Source organism: Arctopsyche grandis, chromosome 2, assembly GCF_051622035.1.
Source record: "Arctopsyche grandis isolate Sample6627 chromosome 2, ASM5162203v2, whole genome shotgun sequence".
Lineage (NCBI taxonomy): Eukaryota > Metazoa > Arthropoda > Insecta > Trichoptera > Hydropsychidae > Arctopsyche > Arctopsyche grandis.
The window spans coordinates 32,107,985-32,128,410 of NC_135356.1; the positions used below are offsets into that span (position 1 = coordinate 32,107,985).

A 20,426-nucleotide genomic window follows, 5' to 3' on the forward strand; every position below is an offset into this window, starting at 1 on the left:
AGATCCACCCCCGATCGTACCTTTCTATATCTTGTTGGTAACTTTTTATTGAACTGGATGGATTCAACTGTTGATCTTGAAGTTGCATTCTAGAGTGACCTAAATTTCTCTGTTCATATCGACTCTGTGTGTTCCTCTGCCTCACGAATGCTTGGGTTTGTCTTTCGTAATTCTCGACACTACCATAATCCCGCTGTTTTGAGATTGCTGTACAATGCTCTAGTTAGGAGTATCTTGGAATACGCCTCTATAATCTGGAATCCTTACACTAAGTCTCTATCTGTGAAGCTTGAACTTGCCCAAAGACGATTTCTCAGACTGCTTTATAAGGAGCAATATGGGATTTACCCATACTTATTTCCATCAAAATTCGTCATGGGTATGGTCGGCTACACTTCTCTTGACCACAGGAGGAGTGTTGCCCTCATCAAGTTCTCGTTTTCCATATTTAGAGGCTGTATCTCCTGTCCGTCTATCCTGGCTGAGTTGGGCCTTCATGCTCCAGAGAGTGTGGTATGGACCCCAGTGGCGTATATTGGGTGTGTGCTAGGTGTGCGGCGCACACCCGTGAAAACCAAAGACCACATAAAGTAGTATTTTAATACAAAATAATGTGTTGTTGTATAAACAGGCATTGATGTGTATGGTGTATTTACCGCGTGCGCTAAATGTATGGTGTATGGTGTGGTGTGCAGTCTGCAGCGTGTTGTGTGATGTTAGATGTAGTTTGTGCGCCGCGACGAGAGAATACCTATGCCGTGCAGCAAATTGGTGGGTTTGGTTGGAGTGTGCAGGCGGATATTCGCTTGTATAGGTTTGTTCGCGATATTAAGACGTACGGTGTGCTACGACTTCAGAGCACCGCGCACCGCACCGCACCGCACCGCACCGCACCGCACCACTCGGCAATTGACCGAATGCGATGCGACACGTGGTCTCGTACTTTTTCGCACATTCGTATTTTTATGGTCATATCTCAGTCATACCTCTAATAACTAATAATGGCTAACAGTGTTCAAGACATTTTAACTATTCCGTTTTCAAATAGAAGTTTTGAGATAAAATTAAAAATAATTAAAGATGGGAAACCGTGTCCGTCTCTTCCAAATTTATCCAGTTTGCATAAAGAAAAAACAAAAGTTTACACTAGACATTTTTGCGTTTCAAATTATAAAAAAATCGAATGGATTACAGGCTGTGAAATTCGATCCAAACTTTTCTGCTGGCCATGTTTATTGTTCTCCAAAGATATTAATGTGTGGAACAAAGAAGGATTTGCTGATCTCAACCATTTGACAGCAGCACTGAAGAAACACGAAGGATCGCAGGCACACGTTCAATCATTTCTTTCCATACAAATGTTTGGCAAACAACGAATCGACGTATTAATTGACAGTCAACGTAAAGCCGAAATAAGTCGACATAATGAACAAGTAAATAAAAATAGAGATGTTTTAAAACGAATTATTAACGCAATAATCTATCTAGGAAAACAAGAACTGTCCCTGCGAGGTCACGACGAGTCATGTAATTCCGTAAACAAAGGCAATTACATTGAATATCTAAATGCTCTTCGAGAATATGATTCTGTTTTAGATACTCATTTAAATACTGCTACTACCTTTCGTGGTACTTCTCCAAGTATACAAAATGACATAATCGAAGCAATCGCTCATGTTATTAAAGTTCATATAAAAAATGAAGTAGAGTCAGCAAGTTTTGTTGCTATTATTCTCGATGAAACTTCAGATATAATGACAAAATCACAGCTCTCAACAGTTTTACGTTTTGTATGTAAAGGCATTGTACATGAACGGTTTATTAGTTTTACAGACGTTAGTGCTGATAAAACATCTAATGGTCTATTCCGTCACGTGGTGAACATAGTTGAAGAATTTAAAATTCAAGACAAATTGGTTGGACAGACTTATGATGGAGCAAGTGTAATGAGTGGACACGTAAATGGTTTGCAATCCAAAGTCCTCAATGCTTATCCTTTTGCTCTTTTTACACACTGTTATGCTCATGTATTGAATTTAGTATTGCAGCAAGGTCTTTCTGATATTAAAGAAAGTAAATCATTTTTTCAAACTTTAAATGGATTGTCTACATACTTTTCAAAATCTTCCAAAAGAGTATTCACCCACAAGGTGGAATTTTACATCTCGTTTAAGTAGCACAGTACAACAATACAGAAGTCAATTTACAGATTTTTTTCGACATGTTATAGAAAATTGTGAATTATGGGACACAGATACTGTTATAAAAGCACGAGGGTTTTTAGGCTTTTTAGAGGATTTTCAAACAATTAAACTTCTTCAATTTTTTTCAAAACTGTTTGGAATAACTGATGTTTTGTATAACATTCTTCAATCTAAATCTTCGGACGTTTTATATTGTTGTAAAAAAATTAATGATGTTTTGCAGCAACTGAAATACGAAAGGGATAATAATTTTGAAATGTTATGGAATAATTATTTAAATGAAAAAAATGATGATCATGATCGTAGGCCACAAAGATTAAAAAATTATTCAGAAGTAGAAGATAAAACTTCATTTCGTCAATTATATTTCAAAATAGTTGATAGCATAATCGCACAAGTCGAATGTAGATATTCTTCACTTTCCAAATTAGAATATTTTCACCTTCTTTGTAATGATAAATATGACGAATATAAAGAAAATTTTCCAAATGTTTTAATTAATAAATTAAAAGATTTTTATGGATCACTGTTTGATTATATTCGATTGAAAAACGAACTCATTGTGCTATATTCCAGCTCTGAATTTTCAGAGAAACCTGTTCATGAATTAATACAATTCATGACAAAAAATAACCTCGAATCTGGTTTTAAAGAGGTGTTTAAGCTGGGAGAATTAATATTAACGATACCAAGCAGTACAGCTTCAGCAGAACGTTCTTTTTCGGCGCTGAAAAGAATAAAAACTTGCTATAGAGGTACGCAAGGTCAAGATAGATTATGTGGCCTTAGCTTAATTTCAATAGAAAAAAAGTTATTGGTGGAATTAAAACAGAAAGACACATTCTATGCAGACGTGATTGAAAAGTTTATGTCTCAGAAACGTCGCATTGAACTTATGTATAAATAACTAATAAATTAAACATTTTTGTAATGCAAAACGAGTATTTTTTTTTAATTGCTAATTTTATACCCTATGCCCTACGGCATACACAGCACACCCGGTATTAACACCCACCGTCCGCCACTGATGGACCCGCCATCGTCCCCTTTTTCACACTCCTTTGGCTAGAACTGTGGCATTTAGTTATTCTCCCATTCCTCGCGGCCTCCGTTTCTTAAATTCTCTGGATGGTGCCATTGACATTTGTCATGTCTCTCTTCGTTCTCTGCACCAATTCCTAAGTTATGGAGGTCGCGACCATTTAGAAAGGTTGAGTTAGTGTTTTTAATTATGATTTTATTATGATTTCATGTTTTATTTAGTTATCCTTTCCTTATTTGATTTGTATATGAAATTTGTTTATTTTACTTGTATTTTTTACTATTGTACTTCTTAATATTTTTAGCACACTCGTCGCTTTGGAGCAATCTGTTAGACGAGTGTGCTTGATTAATTGATTTTGTAAAATAAATAAATAAATAAACATAGTCTGCAAACAAGAGACATGAAGCATTGCGTAATACTTTAGGGAGGTTATTAATAACTATAGTAAAAAGTAAAGGGCCTAAGGTGGACCCCTGAGTTACACCAGATCGCGTAAAATATGAAGGAGATTCATAAATAACATATCTAACAAATTGCTTCCTATCACTAAGATAAGAAGCAAAGAGTTTAAGAAGACGTGGAGAAAAGCCCACGTCAGCTAATCTGATCATAAGAACGTCACTATTGACAAGATCAAAGGCTTTACGAAAGTCAAAGTAGGCTACATCAACTTGTTGACCACCGTCAACTTTAGACATGGTATAATAAGAAAAGCAGGCAATATTAGTGGTAGTGGAACGACATGGTGAAAAACCATGCTGCTCATCACACAACAATCTTATTATAAATTTAAATTTAAAGATAAATTTATAAATTTAAAGATTAAAGATAAAATTATAAATTTAAAGATAAATTTATAATTTCTTGATGAATTGGAGAATTTTCATTCATTTCAAGGTTTTGCCAGTCCAAATTTGGTAGATTAAAATCACCAGTTATTAAGAATTTTGAATCAGGATATTTTAATCTGATTGTTTCAATATTATTTATAAAATTATTATATACACTAATGTCAGAGGATGGAGGGATGTAAACACAACCGAATATGCACTTTACATTGAAAATTTTGGTTGATATAAATATTTGTTCGATGGAATTGTTTGTGTTGATGATGACAGATGATGAATGAACTTTTTTAATAAGAATTGCCACGCCACCGCCTCGAGTCTTCGTACTGGTGTTTATGTTTCTATCATATCTATACATATTGTATGTATGAAAGTTTAGTTCGGAATCATTTATAAGGTTGTGTAGCCACGTTTCTGTTAATAATATGATGTCATATGCGGAAGCAGCTATAGCATTTTTAAGGAATTGTATTTTAGATATAATGCTTCTGACATTTTGGTAATATATTGTTAGTTTTTTGTACTATTTTTATTTATTATTTTAGGCACTCCGTTAAAATATTTTATTATTAAGTCACTTTCACCTTTGTCTTTTCTGGTATTCATTTCGTTCCACAAATTGTTTATATGTAGTCTTTGCATGTACGTTAGGTCGTTTTTTATTTTAATTCCTAGTTTGGGTCCTTTTCTAAGTAATGATATTGCTGTTTGCTGTACATCGAGTTTAACTTTTAGGGGCCTTGGCTTCGTACCTTGTTTTAATCCGATTCTATGAGCGGTGAATTTGTGGTTAGGTAGCTCGGCTTTTGACAATAAATTTGCGATTACATTATTGTCGTCATTATTACCTGTTTCAGTAATGTCAAATATGATAACATTGTTTTTTCTATTTTTTCTTTCTTCCATTTCACTAACAAGTTCCAATGTCGATTCAATCGTGGTGGGTGTATCTTTAGACATATACATTTTGGTAGCTGACAGCTCTCCTTCCAGCATTGCAATATTACAGGACATTTCGCCTACAGTTTGCGAGATATCAGAGGTGAAAGGCATCAATTTGGCCATTTGGTCCTTGCTAAATCTATTGACAGGGTCCATGAGGACTTGGACCATACTCTCTAATATTTTGGAGACACTTTGCACGTACTTGGCCATTTTATATTTTATTTATTAACAATGAAGAAGTAGCAAAAACACACTTTGGCGACACGACCGAACGCGACAACGAACACAACAATTATATTAGATATTAAGTGGGTACAATTTTTGACGTGTAAACGTCTTTCCTTTTAGGACCACAGTATAGAGAGTGCATCCTGAGATTTCTTGGTTCAAAAGGTCTTGTTCGATAGATATTAAAAAATAATTGAATAATTTTTTTAAATGTCTAAATTTTGAAATTGACGGGGACAAATGACTCTCGGACTGGGACACCGGGACACAGACCTCGAAACTGGGACATAGGCTTGTGTAGTTCGCGAACGAACTAGGTCGTAAGAGCGCTCCCACAGGTGAACTAGTCGAACTAGTTCCCTCACTCCTCGTTCCATAGTTCCATAGTTCACTAGTTCGTGACCGAATGAGTGAGAGTGGGACGGCACTACACTAATACTGCCGCTCGCTCACTGCACATGCGCGTCTTGTTCACTCTTACGATCTAGTTCGTTCGCGAACTACACAAGACAGTTCGTTCGCGAACTACACAAGAATTTCATTAGTTTGTGACCGAATGAACGAGAGTGACGTTAACCGAACGTTAAATAAATTTTAAAATAATAAGACACTGTCGTTATCAAGTAGCTTATGCTTCTAATGTATAATAACAATTACTATTAACAATTAATTAATTTCTTTAATATACTTTAAAAATAGTTTACGTATAGGGTTAATGTGTTTTGTTATAGGGTATTTGTTACGATGTCATCAAAAAGAAAACATAGCCCCTTGTGGACTCATTTTACAGAAGACATTGATAATAAAAAAGCGAAATGTAACCATTGTTCAACAATAATAAGTATTGCGGGCGGATCGAATGGTAATTTAACCCGACATATGAAAACAAAACACCTTTTGATCCCATTAACTGCTGAAAGACAAACACCGATATTACCTAGTTTAAACTCACTTCAATCAAGTCAAAGCACATGCGAATCGGAGAATATAATTTCAGCATCATCAAATATAGTAGACTCCCAACAATCGATGACCCAATACATTCGTAGACCACCGCCAGTTCCAAAGATTGAGCAAATTGATAAACAACTTGTCAATATGGTAGCTAAAGGGCATCACGCCTTAAGAATCGTAGAAGAAACAGAATTTCGTAAACTTATTGAATTAGTTTCTCAATGCCCAGGCTATAAACTACCATCAAGAAAAACGTTATCGGAAAATTTAATGTCAAGAATTCACAATGACGTCATGGCTGAAGCAAAAATAAAGGTACAAGCAGCACCAGCGTTGTCTCTTAGTACTGATGGTTGGACGTCTAGAAATAACGACAGCTATATAGCTATTGTAGCTCATTTTATAAATGAAGAGACTAAACTTCACTCAGTATTACTTGGTTGTATCAATTATAAAGAGCGACATACTAGTCAAAACTTGTGCGACTTTATGAAAGTTGTTATGGCGGAGTGGAACATTTCACACACAGTTGCTGCCATTGTTAGCGATAATGCAGCAAATATCTTATCTGCTGTTAGACTTGGTGATTGGCGGTCCATCTCATGTTTCGCTCACTCTCTAAATCTTGTTGTACAAGAAGCTACGAAAAAGATATGTGACGTTTTGGGAAGAGTTAAAAATATTGTCGAGTTTTTTATTCGTAGCACACAAGGAAAACATAAATTGACTGCTACGCAGCAGCAAATGAATTTGCCTGTTCTTAAGCTCAAGCAGGATGTACAAACCTGCTGGAATTCCACTTTTGACATGCTCAAGCGAATAGTACAGGTAAAGGATGCAGTGATTGCTACCGTTGCACTTCTACGCCCTGATTTAACTTTAAATGAAGGGGACTGGGAAGTCATAGAGGAAGTTTTACCGTTACTCAGTCCATTCTACGAGATTACCTTAGAAATAAGTGCCGAGAAAAACGTCACTTTATCTAAAATAATAATTTTGTGTAATTTACTAACAAATTTTTTACAAAAACATGTTTCTTACAATACAAAAATAGTTGATGTGCAGTCTCTGCTAAAGAAAGGCATGGAAGATCGTTTAAAAGATATAGAGAAGAATATGTTATACGCAGAGTGTACGATTTTGGATCCTCGATTTAAGACGAGGGGATTCAAAAATCAAAGAGCCTGTGAAATGGTAGTACAAGCCCTTAGAAATAAAATCGGCCAAGTACAATTAGTTCAAGGGGGTACTCCAGAGGCTGTTCCTACTTCCAGCGACGCATCAACATCTATACCTAGTAATAAAAATAGCTGCATATGGGATGAATACGACCAAGAAATACAAAAAATTACTAGGCCAGATAACCAGCTTGCTGCTGGCATTCGCGAATTAGATAAATACCTAAATGAAGAGTATCTAAATCGTAAAGAAGATCCGCTTCAATGGTGGCATGAACGTCGTTTGATATACCCTCACGTTTACGCGTATGTTTTGAAAAGATTTTGTGCCGTAGCAACATCTGTGCCCTGCGAACGCGTTTTTTCAGCGACGGGTCAAGTCCTTAATGAACGTAGAACACTATTGTCATCGAATAAAGTGTCCAAATTGATATTTTTACACAGTAATATGTAATATTATTTTTCCATTTTATTTTTTTTTTATACATACGATCTCACTCAAACAAGTCATTATGTTTAATTGTTAGGTAACAACTTTATAAGTGTAAGTGATATTTTTTACAAGAACTAACCAGTACCTAATAGTAATATAATTGTTGATTATTTCTAAAAAAATATAAAAAATTTGATTATTTTTGTTTTCTTTTTTGCGTCATGTGTTATTCTTTCATCGAGCCAAAACGAGCGAACAATCTGCGAGTGAACGATCTGCGAGCGAACGAACGAGCGAACGATCTGCCTTTCACTGATTCGAGCTGGGAGCTGACGAACTAGAAGAGCGAACTAGTTCGTTTAGGAGCGGCGAACTAAACTGAGAGATCTGATTTGCGAACTACTATGCCCAAGCCTACTGGGACATGTCCCTGTCAACGCGGACGTATGGCAGCCCTAGTGTACGGGCATGTCGATTAGTGGTGTTGGCGTGTGCGTCGAAATGAGCTGCGTCGTTCGCATATTCGACCAATCGCTATCGCCGTGGGTGAACCCCCACTCCCAGCCATTACATCGGAAGCACTGCTCGCAGTCGGCAGAAGTGGTGCGTCCATCGCGGTGAGTGCACGTCGCTGGGCTCTCAGCTCTGAGTTCGTGCCAATGCGGACCGCAATGTTCGCCGCCATTTTCCGGCAGAAGTGCAGCGGCCATCGCGGCGGGTGCGCGTCGCTGAGCTCTGAGCTGCCGCTACCCGCCCCCCCCCCACCACCACCCCCAACCCCCCGCAGGTACGCTATTATTGTAGCTTTATTGTTGCCCTTTCGATCGTTGGTCGCGTTTGCCGTGGGGTGGGGTTGATTGCTTTCGTCGATCGATTGCACAAGTGCTGGCCGAGGCGTCTGCGACCAAATAATCACAGCCACCGCGACCTTGGAATCGCGTCTCGTCATCCCCCTCGACTGTGGCGTCGTTTCCTTTCCGTTTCTCTCTCTCTATCAATATTACCACGCGATCCGCGCATCACTGATCCGGCTAGTGGCAGAATCGCATTTTACATTTTGTGCTAATGCAGATCGCAATGTTCGCCGCCATTTTCCGGCAGAAGTGGTACGGCCATCGCGGTGAGTGCACAACGCTGAGCCCTGAGCTGCCCCTCCCCTCCCCCAACGCTATTATTGTAGCTTTATTGGCTACGTTCACACTACCGATATCTACACCCGACATTTTCGAATTTTCCATATCCAGTTCCTTTATTGCAACCCGTGGTTGCTATTTAGGAACTGGTTATGGAAAATAGCCATTGTTGCCGCGTTTCAATCGGTTGGTCGCGTTTGCCGTGGATTGATTGCTTTCGTCGATCGATTGCACAAGTGCTCGTCGATTGATTGCACATTTGCCACCAAACAATCAGAGCCACCGCGACCTTGGAATCGCGTCTCGTCATCCCCCTCGACTGTGGCGTCGTTTCCTTTCCGTGTCGTTTGCGCGCTTCGACGAATGCCTCGAAATATACTATATATAAAAACGGACTGTCGCTAAATATATATATTTGTATATTGGACGATCAACCGTCAACCAGTATGCGGAACAAAAAATTTTTTTTTCATTTTTTTCAGTTTTTTCAGCTTTTTTCATATTTCTCATTTTTTCAGCTTTTTTCATATTTTTCAGTTTTTTTCATATTTCTCATTTTTGTCATATTTTTCATTTTTTTCAGTTTTTCCCGCTTTTTTCATATTTTTCATTTTTTTCAGTTTTTTTCATATTTATCATATTTTTGTGCTACGGGCGCCAGAGGCGTCCGGAGCACTGGGGGCGAAGGCCCCGGGGGCGCCGGGGGCAAAGGCCCCGGGGTGCCGAAAGCAACGGGGGCGCTGGGGGCAAAGGCGTCGAGACGTCGGCGATGCACAAAACATAATTCGTAATTCGTATTCACTTCGTAATTTGTCAATCGTAACTTCTAATTCGTGCATCAATTTCTTTCCGAAACCAGTCGATTCAATATCTTTAACTTTATTTTTATTCGAGTTTCATTTCCTTTTTGAAACCACCCGTTGAAATCAACGGGCCCAACACTAGTATAAAAATAATTACTGTATTGAAATTGTCGGTCATATCTACATAATTTCATAAATGCTCTCTGATAATTTCATAAATGCGAATAAATTTATTCGTCAAAAAATCAATTTTATTTTAAATTTTGCCATAGTTTATAGCATAGGATATATTTTTAGATTTTTTTCTCTTCAAAAAGTTGTATAAAAAAGCTGGTTACCCTAGTCAAAAATTATAGTTTTTTGCTGACACCCAACAGAGTCCCGAAAGAACGCGGTCATTTCCTGAAAATGAAGCTGTACTTCCAGCCGATCCAGAACTGCTGATACATGTTGCTGAGGTTGTGTCCAAATATCATCAGGTATTTTCGAAAATCCAGAGATTGATAAACTTTCCTATGTGTTTTAGTTTGGCTTTTTATTTGTACTCATTTAATTGACTTCTAGCCGATCCTGAACTGCTGATAAAATTTCCCGAAGTTGTATCCAAATATCACCAGGTATCTTCGAAAGTCCAAATATTGTTAAACTTAATTGTGTGTTTTAGTTTGACTTTGGCTTTGTACTCATTTGAAACGTACGTTTCTATTTCAGATAGTTGCTGATAACAAACGGAGTCTCGAAAGAACGCGGTCATTTCCTGAAAATGAAGCTGTACTTCCAGCCGATCCAGAACTGCCGATACAATTTGCTGAAGTTGTGTCCAAATATCATCAGGTATTTTCGAAAATCCAGAGATTGATTAACTTTCCTATGTGTTTTAGTTTGACTTTTTATTTGTACTCATTCGAGTGACGTTTTTATTTCAGATCGTTGCTGATAACAAACGGAGACTGGAAAAAATGCAGTCTTTTCCTGAAATGAAGCTGTACTGCTAGCCGATCCTGAACTGCTGATAAAATTTCCCGAAGTTGTATCCAAATATCACCAGGTATTTTCGAAAGTCCAAATATTGTTAAACTTAATTGTGTGTTTTAGTTTGACTTTGGCTTTGTACTCATTTGATTGACGTTTCTATTTCAGATCGTTTCTGATACCAGAAGGAGACCGGAAAAAAGGCGGTCTTTTCCTGAAAATTAACCTGTACTGCCAGCCGATCCAGAACTGCCGATGCATTCTCGCTCGTGATGAGGTTTGTACCATCGCTGTATGTACGTCAAAAACGACACACGTCCATCATTGTCATCGTTTCATCGTATTCTCCAGTGAATTCGCTGCATTTTTCTTTTATAATTTAGAATTTGGTATCTGCGAGGTGCCGCACCCATTCACGTGTGGTCTATTTTATTTCCAAAGTTTTTGTGCAATTAATTTGTACAATGAAATGTACAGTTACCTGCATATTAGTAAATCGATTCTTATGTCGTGAGACGCCAATACGACCAATTATATTACTATTACTATATATTAATCTACTGTGTGAATCCACATAGTGGGAACAGCTCATTATAAAAGTAATATTGAAACGTGTCATTGGGTCTTTGGTACTTTTAATGTACTACATATCTTAATATGGTTGTCACCTTTCATTCGCGCTTGAAACCAGATACTTTTTCACCTAGATTGCTCGTCAAATATTGCATCATTTCGAAACTGCCATTGTCAGCGATTTTGGAAAATGTTACTTTGCAAGACAAAAAATTTCTGCAAATTGTGGCATTCGAAATACTTTTTCTATCCTCTCGACAGTATCTTATCGCGCATTGTCTTTTTTAAGGAATTTTATACTCCAGTCTAGAGTTTGAGTACCAGTCTAGAGACCATCCATACTACGTGGTTGTGGGTATATCCATTACAAAGAGGAGTGTCTAAACACACATCAGCTAATTGTCCTCGTCACACATGTTCTTTTTTCGCTACTACATTGGAAAATATGATTCGTCCTCCTGGACGTCCAAATTGTTGGGCTACCAATTTTAATATTTGCTTCACCGGCAGCAGGAAATTTTAAAAGCCACAGACACACAACTACGGAATATTTTTCAAAATGTTCTCCCACATACTCGGCGTTATTGGCTCTATCTTATAAAGCTGATTAAACTTACAAGAAACTATGGCATCATTTGGCAATGAGTATTGTTGTCGAGTAGCTATTACGATACTTTGAGGAGCCTCTTCACCGGTTGCTATTTACATAGGTCTGAAGCTTTTCCAACCCATGCCTCATATGTAGAGGTAGGATAGTCACAGTGCTATCCATTGTTCGGCAAACCTTTAACAATGCATTTACAACCTTTGAACAATACACGGCCCCCTCAGGCTCCGGTGACTACTCATATGGTTCTCTGACAGTTCTTTAGAAAGAAGTATCGTCCTGGCTATAGACATAGAATAACTATATGTTATTCTATATGTATGGTCCTGGCACTTTCTACGATGGTTCGGTAGTCCTGGCACTTGTCGGAAAGCTCTCCTTTCTAAATGTTTTGCCCTATGGGTATTAAAAGTACGTCGCTATTTTTGCTAGCCTCTGGTTTGTAGGGAGTAGCATTTAAATCCCAAAGTGATGGAGTTGCGGTGGCCACCTTTATTACTTTAATTACTTTTTATTTGTTCTCTATCGACGACACCAGTCTTCCATCTTTTTTGTGATAATAATGTATCATTAATAGTCTAGGTAAATTTTTTTGCCGCCACATTTTCATGTCTAATCGAATCGACGGCACGATGGACAACCTTCAAATCACTAACGTATCTTTTTCCAATAAATTTAGAACGAGAACGCGTTGAATCATTCATCGATGGATGTCAATCGTGTCCATGTACCTAATTAGTACATAATTTTATTTTTTTTTATCTTAAAAAAATTTCTCACGTCTAAAAGCTGTTATATGTTACATAGATTGCAGTTTACCGAACATGGGGACGGTATATAATCGGCTTCAACTAATCTTCTCGCAATACTCGGTTCAAATACAATTGACGGCTCGATGTAACAATCGTCATAAACGTCGTCATCATCTATGCAAATTCTATTACTGCACACAGATAGACGATCTACATCATCGTTAATATTTTGGTCGGAAAGTCTGATGTTGCGTGTTTCAACACGAAAGTCTTTTTGACGTATCATTCTAAAACCGCCGTTTTAAAATTCGCTGAAATTTTCATGTTGCATACCGCTAGGTATGGAAAACTTCTTTAAATTGCACACAAGAGTTTTACTATATTATATTTTTTGCATACGCGATATTATAATAGTTGGACTAAGGACGCCTGCAAAATCAGTTTGTTGGTGATTTTGTGTAATTAGTTCTTTTTTACAACTTATCCGACTGCAAATAGCGGTGGCTTGTGCCAATTATTGAATGTTCAGCTTTGAATCTGTGCAAAAAAGTTTGCTCACTTTTGGAATGTAAATCATTACGATTGATCGCATGTTTGACTAGACAAAAAATCACACTGTCTTCTGATTCCAATTTGTCACATAAGAGCAATATAAGAAAAGTAAATATTTATTTTGGTTAAATCATTTGCTATAGTATTTGTTTTTATTATTTGTATATATGACTAAAAAAATTCACCATAGCCCATACAATAATATGTTGTTTACATATGTAAAAAAATCTATTGTTTTAAAATCATTTTGAGGGCTTTAATTTAAAATCATTAGAGGGCGTTATTGTAGACGTGTCCTTTGATTTGGCCCTCTTCGTTCCTCTTCTGCCAAATGAGATATGTTAGCTCGTCCGAGATATGTTATATATGTATGTAGATACCGCATATCTATTTTGAATCTCCCCAGCACATTACACAAGCAGTGTGACTAGTGACTACACATACCTTTTTGAGGCTACGAAACACGCTTGGCATCACACTAATCCTTATTATTTCCAGTCTTTAATGGCTCAGAGTATGAATACTGAACCGTCTTGAGTGGCTGCGGCGAACGATTGATTGTTTTCGCAAGGAGCCATACCGATGACGGGTCCTGCGCCACGATTAAACATCGATTTCGATCTAAACACATATATTTCTTGATAACTTTATGTTTATTATAATGTATATCTCAGTGGCAATATTATAATAACAAACAGCTTACCTATTAACTAAGCTTATTCCTTCTAATTTTGCCAAATCCCAAAGGCGAACTGTGCCATCGTTCGAACTGCGAACTGTGCCATGTACTCATGTATCTAGGTACATTGAGCAAATGAACAATGAACGGCGCAAACTAGTTCCGGTCTCTAATTATTACATTTCCCTGGAATTTTATCATTAAAAATTACATCAAAATCATCTGTCAGATCGACGCGATGACAGCTGGCTATTCCGGCACGCATTTTTGCCACCCATACGCTGTTGTAAAACATAATTGTTCAACATTGAATTTGTAAATTCATTATATTTTCATTAAACATATGTATGTTTTTCAAAGCTATTATATGTATATGTATGTACATACATAAAATATGTACACATAATGTATTCAGAATAATTTCCGTAAATTTTCTCATAATCCTATTATCGATTTTTTTATTGTATAATACTATCCATTCCGATATGGGCTCATCGTGATTTAATTTTTCCTTTCAATAAAGGCGATCCTTGAAAGGAAATTTCATCGCGAGACTTTTCAATTACCTTTTCCGTAATACTCCACACGGAAAATTCAATCGGAACGCTGGCGCCAACATTGATTAATCCCTCGCCGTGAAAGGCTGAAAATAGTCTCTTATTACGTCGCCAATATATTGATGTGTATATATATTATATATATTTTCAGCTACAGGACGAATATAGACCACCTGGCGAGGCTGATAGAAGATCAACCGACGAAATCTCTAGATAGAGTGGTACATGTAGGTACATATTTATATCTCTAGATACATGTAGGTACATATTTATGTATATGTAGGCTCAATTACTAACTTGGACTATCGTCCTCTCCAACATCGGTAATACCGGCTCTGGCTTTTATCTGATTGTATAAACGATGTTGCTGCTCACATCCCAAAACGGAGGATAGCAGACAATTATAAATTTTTCAAAAGAACTTCAATTGCCGAACCAAAATCCGCTAATTTTACAGCAGCTCCCTTGCTTTGCTCGCTAGCAGTAAATTCTCAGGTTTCAAATGTTCGAACCGTCGGAATTGTTTACTTTTAAAATGAATGCCAATAGAATATTCGCTTTCAAAATTGATGTTCATTTGGTTGTGCTTTCAAAATGTTCCCACATGAGCTTCTCGTTGGGTATTTGCATTGGATTTTACAGATAACATTGCCGACGGTTTGTCTTTTGTAGCGAATACAGTAGGCGGATTAGGTTTGGAGTTCATCGAACTTACACTTATGTGTGTAAAAATTTCTTAAGAATGAACAGTACAGAAAGCCAGTAGATATTTGGGCTTGCGGAGTAATTTTTTATATTTTATACTTGTCGGCTATACAACAAGATAAAAGCCAGAAAAAAGAACATCGTTTACACAACCAGATAAAAGCCGGAGCCGGTATTACCGATGCTGGAGATGACGATAGTCCAAGTTGGTAATATAGCCTACATATACATAAATATGTACCTACATACATGTGTACTCTTCGTATATATTTGTAAATTTTTGTGTAAAGTTTGTATAAAGTGTAAGTTCCACTAACATTTTGATGTTTTCTGCGTTTGCTTTGCCTTTAATATTCACCAATCCCAAATACATAATTTTCAAAATTATCATTATCGTCTCCAATAACATGAACTGTCACGTTTTATTATCTACTTAATGTGCAATCTGTCTATTCATCTACCGTAATAGAAAATAAACGATTATTTAATGTTATGGAACTGTTGCCAAACAGTTTTCACTTAATTTTAAATTACATTACATTCATAGATTTAATGTTGAATAATATGTTTTTGAAGAAAAAAAGAGTATATCAGTTAAACATTGCCATTGTGAATAAGATCAGTGATGGAGTTGCGGTCGCCATGCCTCTTATATTATCATATATGTAATATTTGTATGTAGTTTTTGTCATACTGGGTCATAGTGACACAACAGTTGTACCAAAACCTTATATTTATTTCCCAACTACTCACCAAACAAATTCTTTATAATATACATATTATATATTATATTTGTATGAAGATTTTGTGGTTAATAGATGTGAACAAATATACCTACGTATATAAAAAGTTGTATTCGTCTGCAAATGGAACTTTAAAGACCTGTACATTTTCCACTAATTAAATTTACACGTAGGTGTGTACGATTTCTGTTGGTGTATTTATGTATGAATATATACGTATGTGTATCTCTTATTTATGTGTTTGAGGTAGAGTTCATTCCATTTGCAAAACAGCATGTATAATTTTATTCAAAATATAAAACAAATTTATTTGGTATGGGTTTGATGGCAATCTACATATATGGTAATTGTAAAAATGTATAATAATCATGTTTTTATTTATAATTTTTGTACATATCTTGATCTATGTAGTCCACCAGTTACTTTGGAGTAATCTGGAAGAAGATTGTGCATGATTAATTTAAATAAATAAATAAAAATAAAATTTGCAAAAGAGCGTAACCTATTTAATTTCAAGTAAAAATAGCGTTTGCAATTTACATTTTATTTGTAATGGGTTTTGAATTTATATTTTGTAAATGTGGTGTGAGTTTGATCGCAGTTGTCCCCGTGTGTCCAATTTTACTTGATGTTTTACATTTATATTTGTTAATAAAATTGAATTTGTCAAAAAAAAAGTACAATGTCGTATTATTTGTAGTCTGATGTTTTTCATTATATTTTCACCGTTAATTGTTCAGAAATGATGTTTTGCTTTTATAAATGTAAATAAAATTGAATTTACAAAAAAAGAACACTATCGTATTTTTTTCACCCTGATTCTTTTAATTATATCTCTTACAATGTGTACCCAAAAGTAGAAGAATAAATGATTAAATTGCAGAATATCCACAGTAGAGTAAGTATAAAATTCTTACTATGCTTCTAAGGAAGCCAAAATCTCAATTTATGATTATGAATAAGGATTCATTTATTTCACCATAATTGACAGCACGCCTAGAGGTTGTGATCGAGAAATCTCGTGAAATTTTGATGTGAAATTTCGAGATTCTCATTTCTCGAGAATATTTTATTATGAAAATTCGAGATTCTTGTTTCTCGAGAAAACGTTAATTACAATCTCGAAAATATCGAGAATATTTTAAATTTATCACTACACGTTTTTTTCAATAAACTAACTGATTTATATTCTTATTAACGAGTAAATAATTTTGTTTAAGTATTTTAATATGTATAGATGGTCATCGGTAGAGACCCGTATTTTGGGCATCTATTTTTGTCAATTTTAACATTTTCATTTTGCATTTTAGCGTTTTTGGGCATTAAAATTGTTCAATTTAAAATTTATGTACATATACAATTTAAAGACAACACAACCATTAAAAGATATTAGAAAAATTCAAAAATATTTTGAAATTAAAATTACAATAAAAAAAACATGAATATAAAAATACAAAGAAAAAATATGAATATAAAAATATAATACCAATTAAAATTGATTAAAACTTAAAATGGAGCATATTTCTACAGATTATTTTTTCAGATTCGTGCAACGAACGGTAACAATTATATTGTATTTACTAAAATACCATTCAGCATCCACACTATTAACGGGACTCCAAATAGATTTTAGAACGACACAACCAAACTCTTCATATTTAATTTTTGTTGTCATCAATAATAGCGATATATCCGGCGTGGATCAACTTTTTTATATTCTCTATTAATTGTCTAAAATGTGCTGATATCCTTCCAAACATTCAGCCTCTGTTACATTACATTAAACAATGGCAGGTTTCTAAAAAACAAAACTGTTTCTTTAACATTAATATTAGATTTTGAACCTGCCACAGATGGATTGAATAGTTTACTCAATGTTCGGAGGAATAGATTTCTCATTTAGTCTTGAGTGCAAGTCTAGTTTTAAAACGCTTTTTTGAGCAGCCTTTTGGATACACAGCTCCAATTGTCTTCTTTTGTTTGCAGTAGTAGACAAAAGCAGTCGCTTGGTTTCGACAGGAAAAACACCGTCTGTAGTAAACTGCAAGCTCTGTTTATCCTTTCAATTTCTTCACATAATAAATGGGCAAAGGGATAGGAAGACCCTTCTACATTGTCTATTAATTTTATAAATTTTATGCAAATTTCACTTTTGTTTATTATTTTAGCATCTATTCTTTTTTTTTTTTCGCTGCGCTGGAGGTGGGGAATCTTCGAAAGACAGCCTACAGTCCGAATTGCAGGGTAGTGCCGGATTTTACCGGCTAAACCCCACCCCCGACCTCCACTCTCTGGGACCTCTGTGTATTACTTCAAGGAGTGGTGGTCCATTCATTCATCTTCGTTCATTCTTTGTTTCTAGTCGTTCTTTCTTTCTTTATTCCATTCATCTCGCGTGCATTCTTCTCTCTCGTTCATGCGCCTCTTTCTTGCGCATCACCGTTGACGCGAACGTGTCGATGACTACCCAAGCTTCCATCTTCTCTATTAGCGTCTTGCCCAGGTTTTCAGGTGAGGTCACTCCGATTTCCTTCATTCTTTTTCTTTCTTCCGCCCAAGCTGGGCACTCAAAAAGGGTATGCTCTGCGTCGTTCACTTCGGCTTCGCAGTGGTAGCATTTTGTTTCGGCCTCCTTTTGTATCCTGTGGATGTGCTTGCCAAAGCAGCCGTGGTCCGTCAGCAGCTGTGTCAAGTGGAAACTGGTGTCGCCGTGTTTCCTCTCGACCCAGTCGCCCACGGATGGGATGATCCTGTAGGTAAAGCGTCCTTTACATTCTTCGTCCCACCGCCTCTGCCAGCACCTCATCAGCTTTTGCCGTATTTCCTTCCGCCTGCGTGTCGCTGCTTCTCGGGATTCCGATGCATTGCCTCTCGAGCCGTCGAAGAGTTGCTTCCTCTCCTTTGCGAGCAGATCGATCGGGTTGATTCCTGCAACTACCAGAACAGCGTTCTCGGAGACAGTCGAGTACGCCGTGGCTACTCTGAGTGCGCTCCTCCGCTGTACTGAGGCATACTTTTTCCTCGTCCTTTCTATTTCCATGGAATCCGCCCAGATCGGTGCTGCGTAGAGAAGCGTCAATTAAGCATTAATAGCAATGTTTCGATAGCTGCGGGGGCTGAGTGTGTGTGGGTAGATGACCAGCGACTGTGTATGTGGTCGTCGTCGTCTCGATCAGCTCGCTCTGGAACGGTGCGGCGTGGGGGAATTAGAAAGTCAGTTTAGCTTAACCTGTTTATTGACAGTTGAATGGCCGAGCCGAGGAGTTTTGCTCGGCGCCTCTGCCCCTTTATGGCGGGGCTGTGGATGAGTACGCTGGCCGGTCAGGAAGGGTAGACCAGCCACACCAAGACCTTCTCGGTTGGCGTCTCGCGAGCGTCTGGTTTGACAGCTGGCGCGCATCGGCAGACGAGCGCGCAGTCCGTAAGAGCCCAAAACACGGCCATGTGGGCTTTTGGCTCGAACAATCTCCCCGGGTTGGAATATTAACAAAGATTTCAACATACAATTCATTTGATTCAGATAGTGGACTTTGCTTAAATTTAATGACGGACATCGTCAAATTATTACACTATATCTATTTAAAATATTCGAAATAAATTCAACATTACAGCGTGCGAACCCAATTGATTCAAATATTTTATTCATATACTTAAAACCAAACACATGTTACAATTAAATATCTTATTTAATATCAATATGTATTATATATCGATAAAGAATTATTTGCAAAGCTAATATGTGAATCGAAAAAATATGCGTACATTCCGCATCCGTGATAGATTATCCTGAACACGTATACAAAAGATTTCCATGGTAATTAATTACACTCATTCTCCTCCGAACGAGTAGTCAATATTTAGGTCCACGTTGAGGTCCGAACAATGATAACAAACATCAACATTCTATACAAGAATACACAACAAATACAAAATGTGAATTTTTCACTAAAAGAAATGTTCTTATCTTCATCCTGGGAGGTATATAAATTGTTAACAAATAAGTTCCACACTTGAAACTACATTCAATTTGAACGGATATTATTTAAGCCTATTTAAACGATAAATGAATACATTGCAGTACATGCGTATAAGCAGTATGTACATAAGACATAAGCATTGGATATGGAGGTACTATTTCTAACGTGATTTTCAAACATTTTCTTAGGAACTAAAGACAGCCACCACACTACAGTACACTTCGGCAAACGAACTCTTCGGTCCGCCGACGGATCACGAGAAGCTGTCTGATGGCAGTTCCCGGAGCGGTTGGTGGTTGGGACTGAGCCCAGTTCCCCACTAACAACCCAGCCGAACGAAGTGTTCAACAGGTGAATGGTAGAGCCCCGTTCGCTGGCGAGTGATGGAGGAATTGAAATGTTCCTCCTACCGTTTGTGAGGGACTGATGGAATGCCAAGCATCCGAGGACCATGTCGATTGCACCCGGGGAATCAAATGTGGGGTCAGCAAGGTAAATGCGCTGTGGCAACCCCAACCGTAATTCCGACACGTCTCTG

The 20,426-nt window shown here is 37.0% G+C and overlaps 1 protein-coding gene across 1 annotated transcript; it reads left to right on the top strand.

The window, feature by feature from the left end:
• Positions 1–6,014: 6,014 nt before the first annotated feature.
• LOC143922355 (E3 SUMO-protein ligase ZBED1-like) lies at positions 6,015–8,151 on the top strand. The gene is made up of 3 exons (XM_077445577.1): positions 6,015–7,196; positions 7,290–7,845; positions 8,078–8,151. The coding sequence occupies exons 1-3, from the start codon at positions 6,015–6,017 to the stop codon at positions 8,149–8,151; spliced, it is 1,812 nt and encodes a 603-aa protein (XP_077301703.1).
• The last annotated feature ends 12,275 nt before the right edge of the window (positions 8,152–20,426 follow it).